The following is a 16,301-nucleotide window of genomic DNA, read 5'->3' as shown; positions in this document are numbered from 1 at the left end:
CTCAATAACCACCCCTGATGAAAATGTTAAATTCAGATCTTTACACGTTGAAGGTTTAGTGGAGAGGAAATAAACCATTAGGGAGTGATGACAGAGGGATAGCTTAGCAGCCTGAGCACATGGACACTCACATATACGTTGTTGCCAGCTGCCCCTGAGTCAGATCCCATGCACAACAGAACAAAATTTCGCTCAGTCCCGAGCCATCTCCACGATCACCCGTATGTTTGATTTCCCTGTGGGACTGGGGTCCAACTCTGTCCACCCGTCTCATTGAGGGTCCCCGGTTTTCACAGATGTTCTGCATCTGTGAATGTGCTTTGTTGGCAGCTGTCCTGACTGATGTCGTGTCCAAAGCCGAGTCATCCTTGCTTCTAAACAGCATGCTGGTTTTATTTCTTCCAAGGCTGATTTATTTGCTCTTCTGACCGTCCGTGATACAGTCAATAGTCTCCACCAATGTGAACACGTCAGTGCTGCTCCTGTCCTCCCTATTCCTTGTCTCGTCTTCACGTGGGTATGAAATGGTTGAAAACAGCCAGAGTTTGGGTCCTCAGGCACCCCTTCATTATCACAGGGATATCTTTTCATTGAAAACTTTGAAGAGGCAGGGTTGTTTTGTGTTTGTTTGTTTGTTTCCCAGTGAAGTATGTCATTCGATTCTTCACAGGTGCTTCCCTGGATGTTGATTGATTTTTTTTTTATCCATCCAAGTCTTGTTCATGAGAACAGCTCAGCGGGCTCAGAAATTGTCTGTCTCTGGAAACTTTCCTTTGCTCTGTTTTCTTTTCCAACACAGATCTATGGCTTATTTATTCACTCTGAAAATATAACTTGTACATAGATGTTTACCAGTGAAGCTATCGGGACCTGGCACTTTCACTTTGAGATTCTTTTTAGAATACAAATTGTATTTCTTTCATCGATATAGGGCTATAGAGATGATGAGGCTTTCTACCTTGCAGAGCTTTCCAGTTTCAGAAACCCCTGGGACTGTCCTATATGAATTGGAATCAGCTTGATGGCAGTGAGGTTTTGAGAGTCATGCTTGGATGTGCTTTGGAAGTTGGCGTCTTCCAAGAAATGTCTGCATTTCATATAGGTTATCAAGTTTTTAAAAATTTAATAAATCATTTTATTGGGGCTCATACAACTCTTATCACAATCCATACATACATCAATTGAGTAAAGCACCCTTATACATTCGGTGCCCTCGTCATTCTCAAAATTTGCCTTCCACTTGGGTTCCTGGAATCAGCTCATTTTCCTAGGTTATCAAGTTTTTAAGCAAAACTTTTCATCATTTACTTTATCCTCTTCATCTCTGTAGACTGTGGTGATATCACAGCTAGTATTCCAGATATTGGTGACTATGTCTCCTCTCCTCCTCCTGTCACACCTCCCCTTACTTTTTCTTCTTTTTCTGATCAGTGTGGTTAGAAGTTGATCAACTTTCTGGGTTCATTTGATTTTTGTTATTATTTTGTTTTTTGTTTCATTTATTGCCACTCTGATCTTGAATATTTCCTTTTCTCTGCTCACTTGGGGTTTAATGTGCTCATTTTTTTTTTTACGGTTGCTTGAGATGGAAGCTGAGGCCATTGGTCTGAGATTCTAATGTTGAGCCTCATTAGGCCTATAAATGTCTCCCTAAGTTGTCTGTTAATGGCATCCCCTAAATTTTAATATGCTGTGTTTTCATGTTCCACAATAAATGCTAGACAAACAGTATGTCAACAAACAAAAAGGGCTTTGCTTTCTAGCTCCTGGTGTGTTGGCGAAGACAGGACATTAATTAGGGGAAAGAAGAAGTCGGGCAACCACATTCTGAGCCAAGCTGCCTGTGTTTGCCCTCGAATCAGAGACCAAGTAATAACTGCAGACAAGTCTTAGTCTCCGCCTGGTCTCAGTTCTGCCTTTAAAGAGCACAATATCTTATCTACCTTTCTTTCTGCCTACTATTCCCCAAGGTACAGAAATCAGGTGAGAAAGACTTTTACTCTGATATGAAGCATCACTATATGCCTTCCACAAAGTTGCTGCTATGAACCGCCTGCTCTGCCTTTTGTGTCCGCAATGCTGGGAAGGTGGCTGGAGTCCAGGTGCGAAGCCTTACAGGACCTAGGCTTTTCTTCTCACTTCACAATTTACTGACAGCTTCTGGTGTGAGCCAGCTATTTATCTCCTTTACAGCTCATTTCAGATCAGCACCTGAGGTTAAGACTTGCCAACTGTTAGAACTGGTTTGAGAATTCGGGAAGACAATGAATGGGATGAGCCTAACAGTGTACCAGGCACGTGGCAAATGCTCCTAATTGAGGGCTTTTGTTTTCCCCATGCAGCTCTACCTCCTGCCAGTAAGCATTTTTCTTTCTCTAGTGATAAACTGGAGCCTTCGTGGTGCAGTGGGTTACATCCTGGGCTTTTAATCTCAGGTCAGCATCCCCAACCCACTTGCTGCTCCGTGGGAGAAGGACGAGGCTCTGCTCCCATAGAGAGTTCCCCTTCAGAAACCCACAGGGGCAGTGGAACACTGCCCAAGAGTCACCAGGGGCCAGAGTGGATGCAATAGCACAGTAGTGTGGTTTGCGGTTTAAGGGACCAAAAGCTCTCTTTTCACTGGTGCCGGCCACTTTCTTGCATCCACTTTATAATCTAGGTAACTAAGTTTGTGGTCATACATGAACCCGCCAATTTGGGGGGTCTCGTTGCCAATGGATTCCTTGAAACCGCCTGTCTGCTAACTGCTTGATTCTGCTAGAGTTCATTCCAGAGGCCAGCAGCGTGTGCCTGAAGGCTACTAACACACACACACACACAGACACACACACACACACACATCCCTCCCTCTCCCAGATCAACCCTTCTTGACCCATCACTACCTCCTGCTGTCAAACTTGTCCTTCCTCCAAGTTCATGGCGGTGATGGGAAATTTTAGAATCTTAAAAGGAATCCCACCCCACAGTGGGCTCAGGAGTGATCGTCGGGGGTCCTGGTTGGGAGAGGTCTTTTGGAACAAGCAAAGTTGTCCCTTCATCCATACCCTCCTCGGTTTCCAGGGACCAACTGGATGTATATCACAGGCTTGCTTCCCCGAGCTGTGAAAGTGAAAGGACAGCTTGATGGGCCCAGTGTGGTCACTTCTGTTGGCCTCCCCAGCGCAGGCTGTGCAAGCAAAGAGCAGTCAATCAGCTGTAACTAGCTGCTTTATTTTTGTCCATGTGAAAATAAACTCGCTAAGCTTGATGATTGCGTGCGAGTCATTAGCAAGCGCTTCCATGTGTCTGCAGCCAGACTCCTCCCTCTGTAACTCCAGCTTGCCATTTGTCAGGCATCTGGGTAAAAGTTTTGCTAAAGGTAGCCGAGCTTCCCTTACCATTTGGTAAGAGGGAGACCACGTGCGGTCGTGTGGTGCCAGGTTAGAAAGCAGGTCTCAGCGAATTCCATCAATTAGATGATTGACTATCTCTTGCTGAGTAACAAACTGCCCTACAGTGAAGCCATTTGAAATAACAAACCTCGTCTCGCGCAGGTTCTGAGGATCAGGAATCTGGGAAGAGCTAGCTGGATGATTCTAGTTGAGGAATTTTCAGGAGATTGCAGTCAGGCAAAGACTGCAGTCATTTCAAAGCTCAAATAGGGCTGGGGGGCGGGCCTCTAAGTCCTTTCAAATGACCATGAAACCAACCCAGAATGCATTTCGACTCAAAGTGACCCTGTAGGGCAGGGGAGGGCTCCTCACGTGGGTTTCCAAGACTGTCACTCATACAGAGATAGGAAGCCTCCTCTTTCCCCCTCAGAGCATCTGGTGGTTTTGAACTGCAAACTATGATAAGGAGCCCAATGTGTAACCACTATACCATCGTGCTTCCTGTGGAACCTTGGCAGGCTTTAATTTCCTGATGGCTATTGGCTAGGGGCCTCAGTTTCTTATAACAGGGGCCTCTCCCTGGCAGCCGTTTCCTCTCAGAACAAGCACGCGATGAAAGAGCCGAGAGAGGCTGGAACGTGTAACCTGAGTTCAGAAGTCATCATCACTACTTCTGTCACTGTCTACTAGTCTCAGGGTCCAGCCCGGCTGCCACGTAGAAGAAGAACCACTCAAGGGTGTAATTACCAAGAGGGGTGATCATCAGGGCCATGCTGGAGCTCACTGCCACGAGCATTTACACTTCAAATAATCTATGAGGGACCCGAGCCATATAGTTTTTCCATTCCTTCAAGCAAGCAGCATTTTGCGAAGCTTACGAGTTCTAGCCCTGGTGTGCTGAGATTCACTGGAGACCGCAGAATGCAGTATGATCAGATGTGAAAACTCCTGGGATGAGGGACATTCAAGGCTATGGGATCTTATGTGGAAAGTCAGACTGGCCTTGTGGAGTAAAAGGCAAAGTGACATTAAAAAATACGCTGAATGGCTAAGCGGATGGGAGAGCGTGTGGGATAGGGAATTGGGACCATCCCGCTGCCTAGCATCTGTCCTGCCACACATGTCCTATTCCTTTCTGCTGACCCACAGGGACAAACCCTGACATAGACTTCTGGCCATGGTCTAGCCTCAAGAATTGAGGCTGCACGGACAAGGGAGCAACTAGGGAGTTAAAATCAACAAGGAGAAGGACGCAGAGATCCTGGGGGTGTGGGAGCAACAGCAGCCTAGCTGAGAGGAATTACTAAGAGGTTGAAGAAGGGTGAGCATGATGGTGGGGCAGTAGGAAGGTAAAAGGAAACGAAAGATCTAGAAAGCAAAGCTATGGATAGAGGTATAAACATAAGTGTGTCCATAGGTAAATACATTAATTCATAAAAATGGAGGTATTGGTGTAAGTACATATATTTATATGGCAATACATTGAGGAAGTGGATGGACTTTGGGCCTCTGCTCAAGTCCTCCCTCAACACAAGAACACTTTGTCCTAATAACCTGGCATTCTGTGATGCTCACCTTATTGACAAAATTGCTGAAGACAAAATGGGTGCAAAAGCAAATGTGAAGAAAGCTGATGGTGCCCAGCTATCAAAAGATAGAGCACCTGGGGTCTTAAAGTTTTGAAGTTAAATAAGCGGCTGTCTATTAGAGAAGCAACAAGCCCATATGGAAGAAGCACACCAGCCTGTGTAATCATGAGGTGTCCATGAGATCAGGTAACAGGCATCAGAAGATCCCAAACAAACAAACAAACCATATTGTTGAGAATGAGGTGGGTCGGAAAAGAGCCCCCAAACCCATCTGTAGACAATAGGACATCCCTTCACAGAAAGGACACAAGGAAGGGATGAGTCAACTAGGGTGCTGTATAGCACCAATGAAACACACAATATTCCTCTGGTTCTTTGAGGCTTCCTCACCCCCCCACTATTATGATCCCAGTCCTGTCTTTCAGTTCTGGCTAGATGGGAGCATGTACACTGGTACAGATAAGAGCTCACGACACATGGAATCCAGGTCAGAAACCCCCCTCAGGTACAGAAATGAGAGTAGCAATACTAGTTGTGTAGGGGGAAGGTGGGAAGAGAGAGGGAACTGATTGCAATAATTGATGAATAACCATCCCCTTCCCCCAGGGGGACAAACAACAGAAACATGAGTGAAGGGAGACAGCAGTTGGTATAAAATATGAAAATAATAATAATTTATAATTTATCAAGGGCTCACAAGGGTGAGAGGGTGGGGGAGGAGGGGAAAAGAGGAGCTGATACCAAGGGCTCAAATAGAAAGTAAATGTTTAGAAAAAGATGATGGCAACATATATATAAATATGCTTCATATAATTGATGTACTGAATGTTATAAGAGCTGTAAGAGCCCCAATAAAATGATCTTAAAAAAAAGAATTGAGGCTGAAAACATGAATCATATGTAGCTTTTCCGCATAAAAAACTAAACAAACACAGTCCCTTATAGAAAAGTAAAGATTGGGTGTTGGCTGGTCTGACAAGCTACAGCCATTGGCTGGAGTCTCTACCGGACTGCTCAGTCCGTGGCTGCTGTCATCTGTCCGTCACCACCTGGAGACAAGATCAAGGTTGCCCAGTCTATGTGAGGGCCGCCTAACTTGTTGGAAAAAGGAACTGCTTCGGTCATGTGGGAAAGAGCAGTGCTCCGGGTCTCCCATCGGCACACTTGGAGAACCGTGCCATCAAGCCCAGGGGCGGGATGGCAGCAGGAGGAAGGCCGCCTTCCTTCTTCCTCATGATCATAACATGCAAACATGAACACAGAAGCGGTGGCAGTCAAGCTCACGCGGTCTCATTGCGCCCCAAAGTAGAAGTGCACTCGGCTGGGTTTTCATGGCTGCGACTTTGCCGAAGCAAATTGCCAGACCTTTCTTCCAAGGTGCCTCTGAGTGGGTTAGAACTACCAACCTTTTGGTTGGCAGCTGAATGCTTCATGGTTTATGTCACCTAGGGACTCCAAAATCAATATACCAATCCAAGAAACCCAACTGCTGCTGATGCTGAGTCAACTCCAACCCACAGTGGCCTTCTAGAACAGAGTTTTAGACACAAGTTCTAACCTCAGATGGTTTCCAAGGCTGTGAGTCCTATTTTTTAAACTTGATCTCTAATCAATGTATCAATTAATCCAATTGTTCAGTCATATCAAGAAGGGCTGTGCCATCGTCACCACCACCAGCATTTCAGATTTCCCCCCCTCTTTCACACATTGGCGTTGAGTCACATTTCTTGCCCCATTTCCCCCCCCCCCACCGGTCCCGAAGGTCATCATCAACCCCCTTTCTGTCCTGCTTGCTCCATCAATCCCACTTTCCCTATACAGAGAAGTGTCTTTGCAAGCCTAGGCCTGACACCAACAAGGATCCACCCACAACGGCCACACAAAACCGACAGAGACCTCCGTCCAATAGAAAGCAGAGGACATGAAAAGCTGAGTGTAAATTCACATCGATTCCAGGCGGCGAGGTTATATTACAAGAAGTACGTCAGGACTGTCAGTCTTTATGGAAGCAGACCAGCAGATCTTTCTCCCACAGAGGGCTGGCAGTTTTGGATTGCTGGCCTATCGGTGAGAGGCCAAATATTTAACCACTCCATCAGCGGGGCTCCTAATATCAATTATAATAATAATAATAATAAATATTTAAAAAGCCCACTGCCATTGGGTTCATTTCCAAGGCATGGGTCATTTTTGTAAAGGCTTGGTCAATCTTTATGGGACCAGAGAGCCTCAATTTTCCATCGCGGGAGTGGCTGGTGGGTTAGCACTTTCATAGTGTTAATGACTAAACTCCTCAGGATACAGATGAGGAAATGGAGGCTCGTGTGTGTGTGTGTGTGTGTGTGTGTGTGTGTGTGTGTGTTGGTGTTGTTGGTGGTGGTGGTGGTGTCAGATCATGGCTTAGAAGCCCGGCTCTGTGTGTGGGGTGGTGGGGGGGGTGGGAGGGGTGGTGGTGGTGGTGTCAGATAATGGTTTAGAAGCCCGGCTCTGAACCCCTGGGTACCTGTCCGGCCCCTGTGAACTCCTGTTGGCTTGCAGATCATTTCGGAGCGCACCAAGCCCAGGATGCATGAGTTCCAGTCCGAGGTGTTCATGATCATCGGTGGCTGCACAAAGGACGAACGGTTCGTGGCCGAGGTAACCTGTCTGGACCCGCTGCGGCGCAGCCGCTTAGAAGTGGCCAAGCTGCCGCTGACGGAGCAGGAGCTGGAGAGCGAGAACAAGAAGTGGGTGGAGTTTGCGTGCGTGACATTGAAAAACGAGGTCTACATTTCGGGTAAGCAGATCTGTAATGCTGAAGTACCCTGTCCCTCTTACCTTCCCGCTCCGTATTGCTTCAAAAGCCACCTTGCTCTTTGCAGACCGTAAAGGCAGGAGCTGAGCATCTCTCTCTCTCTTTTTGGTGGGTGAGGTCAGGTGGGACTAGGGGGGAGATGTTTCCTGGGACTTGAATTTGTTTTGGGAAGCACTGCCTCCCAGAGCCAGTATCTTCCTAATGCTGTGATCCTTTCATACAGTTCCTCATGTGGTGGGGACCTCCAACCATAAAGTTATTTTCATTGCTACTTCATCACTGTCATTTTGCTCCTGTTCTGAATCGTCATGTAAATATCTGATATTCAGGATTTATTTTCATTGTTATAAATTGAACACCCTTAAAGTATAGTGATTCATCACAAAAACAATATGTAATTATATATTGTGAAATATTGATTTCTAATGACAAATAAATGAAATGTTGTCTTGAAGCATGGTGTAGCATGGGTAACAGTCTTCACGCCAGGTACTGGTAGGTGGGCGTATCTGCATGTGGGCGCACCTGTCTGGAGACAGATAGAGGAGTGGTGTCTCGGTTCCTAAGACCTGTGAAAGGGTCATTTGACCACCCCCACCAAAGGGGTTACAACCCACAGGTTGAGAACCGCTGGGTTAGCAAGACCCTGTCCACCTAAGATTATTAGCATGGTCATTTATATTTTTCCAGTTACTTTTATGGCATTTACATTTGAATTTTATTTTTAAGTAGAATGTGAACTAGGAACTGAACCAGATTTTCCCCCAGTAAACAGCCAATTGTTCTAATGCCATGAATTTACTAATCTCTATAGACCCTGCTCTGTTACTGTTTTCTGAATTGTTTTGAATTGGCCAGTTTGCTTGGTCTTTAGCTAATGCCCCATGTCTACTAGCACTGCTTTTTAGTATATGTATCGGGTAAGCTTGCCTCTTTTTTTGTTCTTGTTTTAAAGCTTCTAAAATTTTCTTGCCAATTAATTCTTCCAAATAAAATTGAGAATTATTTTCTCAAGTTACCTAAAAATCCCTACCAGAATTTTTATGACAACGCTCTGGATATACAGATTTAGCTGGGGGAGGGTTGGCATCTCCACCATAACACAGCGTGTCTTCCCGTGAGTTAGGTTTCTTATGGACCAAAGTACATTCGGTGTTGTGGGTTTTTTAAATATGCTGTTTGTACTAAACATTTTTTAACATTTTATTGGGGGGTTCTTACAGCTCTTGTGACGATGCATACATCAATTGTTTCAAGCACCTTTGTACATATGTTGCCATCAATATTTATTCTATGTACTAAAATTTAAGAAGCACTTTGGACACTACTCCCCATGGGTCAATACTGTCATAGTTTTAGTACATGGCAGTAGCAGGTGCTGTGTCATGGAGACTCCACTCACGGACACTCCACGTGTAATCCAGCAGAGCTTGCTCCCTAGGGCTTCTGGTGGCTGATTTTTCAGAAGTAGACCGCCAGACCTTGCTTGTGCGGGGCCGCTGTTGAGCTGGAACCTCAATCCTGCTTATCAGCAGATGCGGGTGTTAATCATTGGAAGCATCCAGAGACTTCTTGTTTAATGAATCCAAGGCTCAAAAGGATCAAGACTCAACCTCGACCTCATGGCCATCGAGTTGGCTCTGACTAATAGTGAGCCTACAGGACAGGGGAGAGCTGTCCTGGTGGGTTTCCAAGACTGTGAATATTGTAGCAGGGAAAAGCCTCATCTGTCTCCCGAGATGCTGCTGGTGGTTTTGAACTGCTGACCTCGCAGGTAGCAAGCAGCCAAACATGGAACCACTGAGTAACCAGCCTCAAAATGGTCAACATGGAAAATTTTGTGTTATATATGTTTTACCACAACAATTTATTGTTTAATTAAAGAAGGCTACACAACCCAGAAGAAAAACTGTCTGAAAATGAACATATATTTACATAAAAGAATGAAGCTCCGCCCCCCACCCCAAGCGTGCACGCACACACGCACACAGGTACACACAGACATGCATGAAACAGCATGCTTGTTCTCCATCAGTTTTTAAAAACCAAAACAAACAAAGAAAAACCTACCCAAGCTCCTAATATTTGCTGAGGCCTGAGTATGGGGACGGTAAATATGCTGAGCTTCGGAGCGCTCTTGGGCAACAACTAGAAAAATTCAAGATATCTCCGGCCGCTGACCTAGAAATCCCGCTCTGGTTTTCACCCTAGAGACCAAGGTGTGTGGCAGGGAGCGCCCCTGTGGTGCCCGTTACCATGGTTGCCTGTTAGAAGTCTGAAAAGCACACCTTTGAAGTAGTTAGTGGTGCCCTGGGCTGGGGGAAAGCGGAGGCAAAACGATGGTAAAATATTTGCTTAACGTCACCCAAAGAGTCAGTTTTCCCTTGTGTTGGTCTGTCACTGCCTGCTGAATTCTGTATTTTCTGTTTCTCAAGGGAGTTGTCTTGAGGAAAACTTTCACCCACTCGCTTTCAGATGACCTCTGAGGAGTGTTTTATACTCTCATAATAATTATAAGAATAACAATAACAACAACAATACTTAGTTATTTTTAAATAGGACAAGCTCTACTTAAATTTTTATATGGTCCAGAGATAAATTTCTTGATTGCTTGGTCATTTTACCAAGGTTTTATTTTTGATTTCTATTTAAAGAAGGAAACAAACCATAAAACTTAATTCTGTGTTGTCTTAATTTGTCTGCTGATCCAGGGCTTCCTTCTCCTGCCCCTGAATGTCCACCCTTACTTCCTGTTCCTCCTTAAGGCAAACACTGTGTCTAGGCCCCACCCATCCAAGCTGGCTGAGATCCCACCTCCCTGAAGTCTGCTCCAGCTTCTGCTCAACCGGGTCACCTGTCACGGGACAGAATCCACCCTTATGCACATCCCGGCACACGTAGTGACCCTGTAGGACAGCGTGGGACGGCCCCTGTGAGAGTCTTAGCCCATGGCTTTTGACAGGGAGGGACAGAAAGCTCCACCTTTCTCCCTTTGGGCCCCTGGTGCAGTGCATAACCGCTAAGCCATCAGGGCTGCTGGGCAGATACCTTGATAAGATCCTTGCCTTTCATGCATGCCGGGAGCCCCAGATCCCATGCCTGTGTCAGTGGGGCGGCGAGCTGCTCTGGTGCTGACCAGTTTCAGAGAGGCTCCCCGACTCAGATGGACTAGGAGGTAGGTCCAGGGATCTACTTCTGAAAATCAGCCAGGGAACGCCCGGCGGATCCGTGGCCGGTCCAGCTGACCGTCGGGATGGTGCTGGGCGGGGCTCATCCACAGCAGCTAGTAACGGGGGGACTAGCACTTAGGGAACTGAGAGAACGTAGAAGAGGTACTGTATTTCTGACAATCCGGGCGGTTTCTTAAATGCTTTGTGTCTCTCGCACAGGTGGCAAAGAAACGCAGCACGATGTGTGGAAATACAACTCCTCCATCAACAAGTGGATTCAAATCGAGTATTTAAACATCGGCCGCTGGCGGCATAAGATGGTGGTGCTGGGTGGCAAGGTCTATGTGGTCGGAGGTTTTGACGGGCTGCAGAGGCTCAACAACGTGGAGACCTACGACCCCTTCCACAACTGCTGGTCCGAGGTAGGGACGGCTCCCATGAGTTACTCTGTGTTTCTTACTCAGAGCTTTGAAAAGTCAGGTACATACTGAGTGGCCGCTGGCCTCTGGTGTCCCTGCCACTGAGAGCATTGGTGGTGGCCGCCCTCCTTGGACTCACGTCACTTCAGCCTTACTGTTGCTGTAACAGAATGACCTCCTTCCGGGTGGTGAGGCTCTGTGTAGGCCCATGGCCGATCCTGGGTAGGCGCCATGGGAGGCTTACCTGGCTGCCTAGATCCCGTGGTCTGCATTTACCTTGAGCCAGAGACTCTGTCTCCTCAGATGCCCTCCGCTCTCTCCTTTTCCCCACTGAACACACGAGCATCCATTCTTTGGACTGCTTGCTGGATCCCAGTCACTTGGTCATACTTAGAAGTCAGCCCTGAATAGTTTCTCACATTCCAAACGATTCCTCAACATGACCTCAGTTACATATCATGGCCAGCAAAAGAGGAAAATGAGTTCATTTCCTGCATTTGCAAACTCTTTCCAGTTTCAAGTTCCCTTCTCCCATCAGATCGTGGAGTGTCAAACATGGTCACTGTAGGCATGAGCCAAAGTAGCCAGCTGTGTCAGTCTGGGTCCTTCAGAGAAACAAATCCACAGAAACTCATGTAGAAGAGAGAGTCATACATATAGGTTTAGTGCGCATCAAGAAAACATCCTAACCCAGTGCTGCCCAAACCCACAAGTCCAACATTAACCCATATGTTCAATACCAGTTCACAAAGTCCTCCATCTCACAAAACACATGCAATGATGCCGACTGCAGGAGGAAAGCTGAGTCAGTGAGTGTGTAAGCATCTCAGCCTTGGCAGGGGTCTCCACATGGGGGCTCCAGCACCCAAGGCTAGCTCCATGTGGCTTCTCCTCAGGGATCTCTTGCAGGAAGCCAGCCTTGCCAACTGAAGCAGGGACCTGGCTTAGGCAGCTGCACCCTGGTCCGACCATCAGAAAGCAAGAGACCCGAGAACTAGAAAGGCGAGGCTCACCAAGCCATTTATCCCTCCGCCCTTCAATTAACCCCACCTGCGTTTGTCAGCCAGGTTGGCACAATAAACGAACTACCTCACCAGCTTACCACAACATTCAGCCAAGATGGGCAAGCTGAGAGGTGCTGAACACCTGCTCCTCACTATTGACAGGGTGAGGGTCCAAAGAACCAAGATGGTCTCAGAAAACCAGGGTTATGAAAAATGGACAGTGACTACAGCTGATCACAAAATGGAGGATGATGGCATCGTTACATAACTGCCAAATCGTGTCATCAAGTAACTGCCAAGTTACATCCTTATGTAACTGCCAATGTCCATCATTACATAGCTGCCATGCCACTGAGAATCGTGGTCCAGCCAAGAGGAGACAGAGCTGCAACCATCACAGCCAGTGTTCCTCTCACCTGGCACCTTAGCACTCCTTACTGCCAGGTGTACATTGTTGATACACAGAACAGTTGGATAGTGGACTTTTTACTCTTGCTGTCCGTGGGACATGTCGGAGAATGAGACAGTTGGTAAGTGGAGAGTAGATGTGTATGTGACCAGTTGCCGTCAATTCTGACTTACGGTGATCTCGTGTGTCAGAGCAGAGCTGTGCCGCATAACGTTTTCAAGACCTGATTTTTTTAAAAGTGACTGCCAGGCCTTTCTTCCAAGGGCCTTGGTGGCAGAGTGGTTGAGTTGGACTTCTAACCACAAGGCCAGCAGTTCAAAACCACCAGCTGCTCCAAGGGAGCAAGACTGGGTTTTCTACACCTGTAAACAGCTACAGTCTCAGAAACCCACAGGGGATTGCTGGGCCAGTATAACTCGATGGAAGTGAGTGAGCTTTTTCCAAGGCACCTCTAAGTGGACCTAAACAGCTAATCTTTCTATTAGCAGCCAAGCAGTAGCCATTTATGCTATCCAGAACCCTGGACATGTATAAGAGATGTGCCCAAGGTCTTCTCAAATCGCCAAGTTCCATTGCAGAGTTGCTCCATGATCCAAGAGCTCCAGGTAGTGGGCAAGAGGCTCTGGAAACCCACACAACCCCCCTCCCCCCAGTGTCCTGGAGTTCACAGGGCAGACCTACAGCCGACCCAGTACCAGAGTCTGCAACAGAAAACGGGAGTGTCCATTTGCCTTATTTCTACCAACTCTTCTGAGTATGATGCCATTTTCTTCCTGGCATTTCACAGGCAGTCCATAAACAAATTTTGAATGAATGAATGTTTGAAAAAGCATCTCTTTCAGCATCAGCTGGCCTCAGCACTATAAACAATTGTACACACGTATCATCCACCCCTGAGAGCTGGGCTCTGGGAAAACAGGTTGGAAACACCCCAACAGAGTCGGCTCCAGCCTTTCCAGGTCCTGGAGGCAGGGTGGGACATGTGTGGCTGGATCTTCTCTATGGCTCAAGGGGTGTCAGGTCCACAGGCCTTGGGACTTTCGACAAAGGATAATGAGTGTCGTGTCCCTGTGGCTTCTGGTCTCTGGCCTGTGAGCCCCTGCGGCACTCTGGGCAGCACGACTGACCGCTCCTTCTTCTGTCCCATGCCTCTGCAGGCTGCACCCCTGCTTGTCCATGTCAGTTCTTTCGCGGCCACCAGCCATAAGAAGAAGCTCTATGTGATTGGGGGAGGGCCCAATGGAAAACTAGCCACAGATAAGACGCAGTGTTATGACCCTTCGACCAATAAGTGGAACTTGAAGGCGCCCATGCCAGTAGAGGCGAAGTGCATCAATGCAGTGAGTTTCCGGGACCGCATCTATGTGGTCGGTAAGTAAGCGAGGGGCTTTGCTTTCACAGTGGGTCATCAGACACCCTCTCCGGGGAGCTCACATTCCTGGGTGATGTTGGCAGGGTATCAGTGGGATTGGTTCAGGCAGGCCTTGGCGAAACCCGCCGAGTCACGCAGACCAGCCGGGCCCGCTGTGGCCGGGGCGGGAGTCAGAGGCTGTTTCACGAGCAGCATTGTATGGAGAGCATTAGCAAGGACACATAACATGGAAACGTGCCCGTGTAATAGAAACCTGCTGCTCTGGAGTTGCTCCTAACTCCTCGGGCCCCAGGTGTATCAGAAGACAACTGAGAGTCAGAGGGTTTTCAATAGCTGGGTTTTCAAAGGATCACCTTTATTCCGAAGCACTTCTGGGCTGACGCGAGCCTCCGATCTTCTAGTTAACAGCCAAGCATGTTAACGACTTGCACCACCCAAGGAATCAGCATCCAATAAGGGGTAGCTGGCCCTGCTGGACAAGCCGCCCGCTGCTCGGTGGGAGAGAGACAAGGTTGTCCGCTTTCGGGAAGATGTACAGGCTTGGAAACCAGCAGGAGCCACTCAGCTCTGTCCTGTAGGGTCCTTGGGACGGCCTCCATGGCAGTGGGTGTGGCTTGGAGCTCTGAAGGCTTGCCTTTAGCCTGGAGGAAATGCTGGCCAGGCCAGATCACAGCAGCCTATACCTGTTCAGGATCGTGGTGCTCATGTTGGACAAGCCATTAGGGTCACCCGGGGCGTGTTTGGAGCAGCTGGGTGGTACAAACGACAAGGCTGGTGGTTAGAATTCACCCTGAGGCACCTCAGAAGGACAGCTGGGGGCCTGCTTGGGACAGGTCAGAGCCACGCCTTCCCCAGGAAGAGTGGTTCTCATCGGAAGCCCCTGGGGTCTCCGCTAGCCGGGATTGACTGAAAGGCAACTCACCTGGTTTTTACAAGAGGACACTGGGCAGTGGTTCAAATATGCATGCCTACACATACGTCTAGTTAAATATTTCCACACACAGCTCCCGGGGATGTTATCGTGCAGCCGGGGTTGAGAACTACCGCCGCAGGAGGTGCCAGGAACTGAATAATTCTGATGAATGAGAGCTAATTAGAAGCCATTAAGGAAAGCGCATATTCCTTTCTTGCCTCCTGTTTCATGTGGGCTACTTTGTGGTCAGCTTTGTGAGTCTGCCAGAAGTCTAATCTCAACTCCATGTGCCCACATCTCTAGCCAGCACCCAGGATGGTTTCTGTGCCCCAGGCCGCTGTCCTGCGGACCTTCTAATTGTCTTATGACCACTATTATGGTCTTGGTGTTCAAGGTCACAGATTAAGTAATGGCAGTACTGGGATCCCGAGGTGACCCCATCTGCCTCCCCAGGTGGTGTTTCCTCAGGGAGCAGGCCATCCTTGGGGGCCATTTGGGCAGCTGTGGTAAACCAGGCAAGTCTGCGGAGCACCTGGCTGCCTTTTTAAAGGTACGGAGGTGTCTCCACGGTAAAGTCTCTCTGCCCCCAGGGACCCCCACCTGGGTTTCTGGAGCCATCCGAACTACTGTTTGTCTTCCAGAGGAAGGGTAGGGCTGCCTTAGTCAGGAGGAGGGTCTTAGAGGAATGTTCTCGTCCCTCTAGGCGGGGCCATGCGCGCGCTGTACGCCTACACGCCCCTGGAAGACAGCTGGTGCCTGGTGACCCAGCTCAGCCACGAGCGCGCCAGCTGCGGCATCGCCCCCTGCAACAACCGGCTCTACATCACCGGGGGGCGCGACGAGAAGAACGAGGTCATCGCCACCGTGCTCTGCTGGGACCCGGAGGCCCAGAAACTGACCGAGGAGTGCGTCCTGCCTCGCGGGGTGTCCCACCACGGCAGCGCCACCATCCGGAAGTCCTACACCCACATCCGGAGGATCGTGCCCGGAGCCGTGTCTGTGTGATGGGTGCGGGGCGGCGGACCCACCCAGCGGAACCCGGCGGAGGACCCACCATGGCCCCGGGGGACCCACCCTGGCCCCTGGCCGCCCGGCCTCTCCCTCCCTGCCTCTCAGTCCCCCCAGCACTTCAGACCGCAGACCGCAGGCCTGGCCTGAGTTTGGGGGCTCATCGGAGGCTCACCCTGACTTCCCATGCGTCGTTGCAGCCTGGGAGACCCCAAGACCAGCCAGGAAAGCCGGCCTGACCCGCCTCTGCAG

The 16,301-nt window shown here is 48.6% G+C and overlaps 1 protein-coding gene across 1 annotated transcript in view; it reads left to right on the top strand.

Moving 5' to 3' along the window:
* The window catches only part of KLHL6 (kelch like family member 6), a 66,265-nt gene extending 50,219 nt beyond the window's left edge, over nucleotides 1–16,046 (top strand). Inside the window, exons 4-7 of the mRNA XM_075555610.1 lie at nucleotides 7,499–7,736; nucleotides 11,144–11,346; nucleotides 13,914–14,127; nucleotides 15,745–16,046. Coding sequence (XP_075411725.1) covers nucleotides 7,499–7,736; nucleotides 11,144–11,346; nucleotides 13,914–14,127; nucleotides 15,745–16,046 — 957 coding nt within the window. The remainder of the gene's footprint in view (nucleotides 1–7,498; nucleotides 7,737–11,143; nucleotides 11,347–13,913; nucleotides 14,128–15,744) is intronic.
* Nucleotides 16,047–16,301: the final 255 nt, after the last annotated feature.

The sequence above is a fragment of the Tenrec ecaudatus genome, chromosome 8 (assembly GCF_050624435.1).
Source record: "Tenrec ecaudatus isolate mTenEca1 chromosome 8, mTenEca1.hap1, whole genome shotgun sequence".
Taxonomy (NCBI): domain Eukaryota; kingdom Metazoa; phylum Chordata; class Mammalia; order Afrosoricida; family Tenrecidae; genus Tenrec; species Tenrec ecaudatus.
This window is presented reverse-complemented; position numbering and strand designations above follow the sequence as displayed.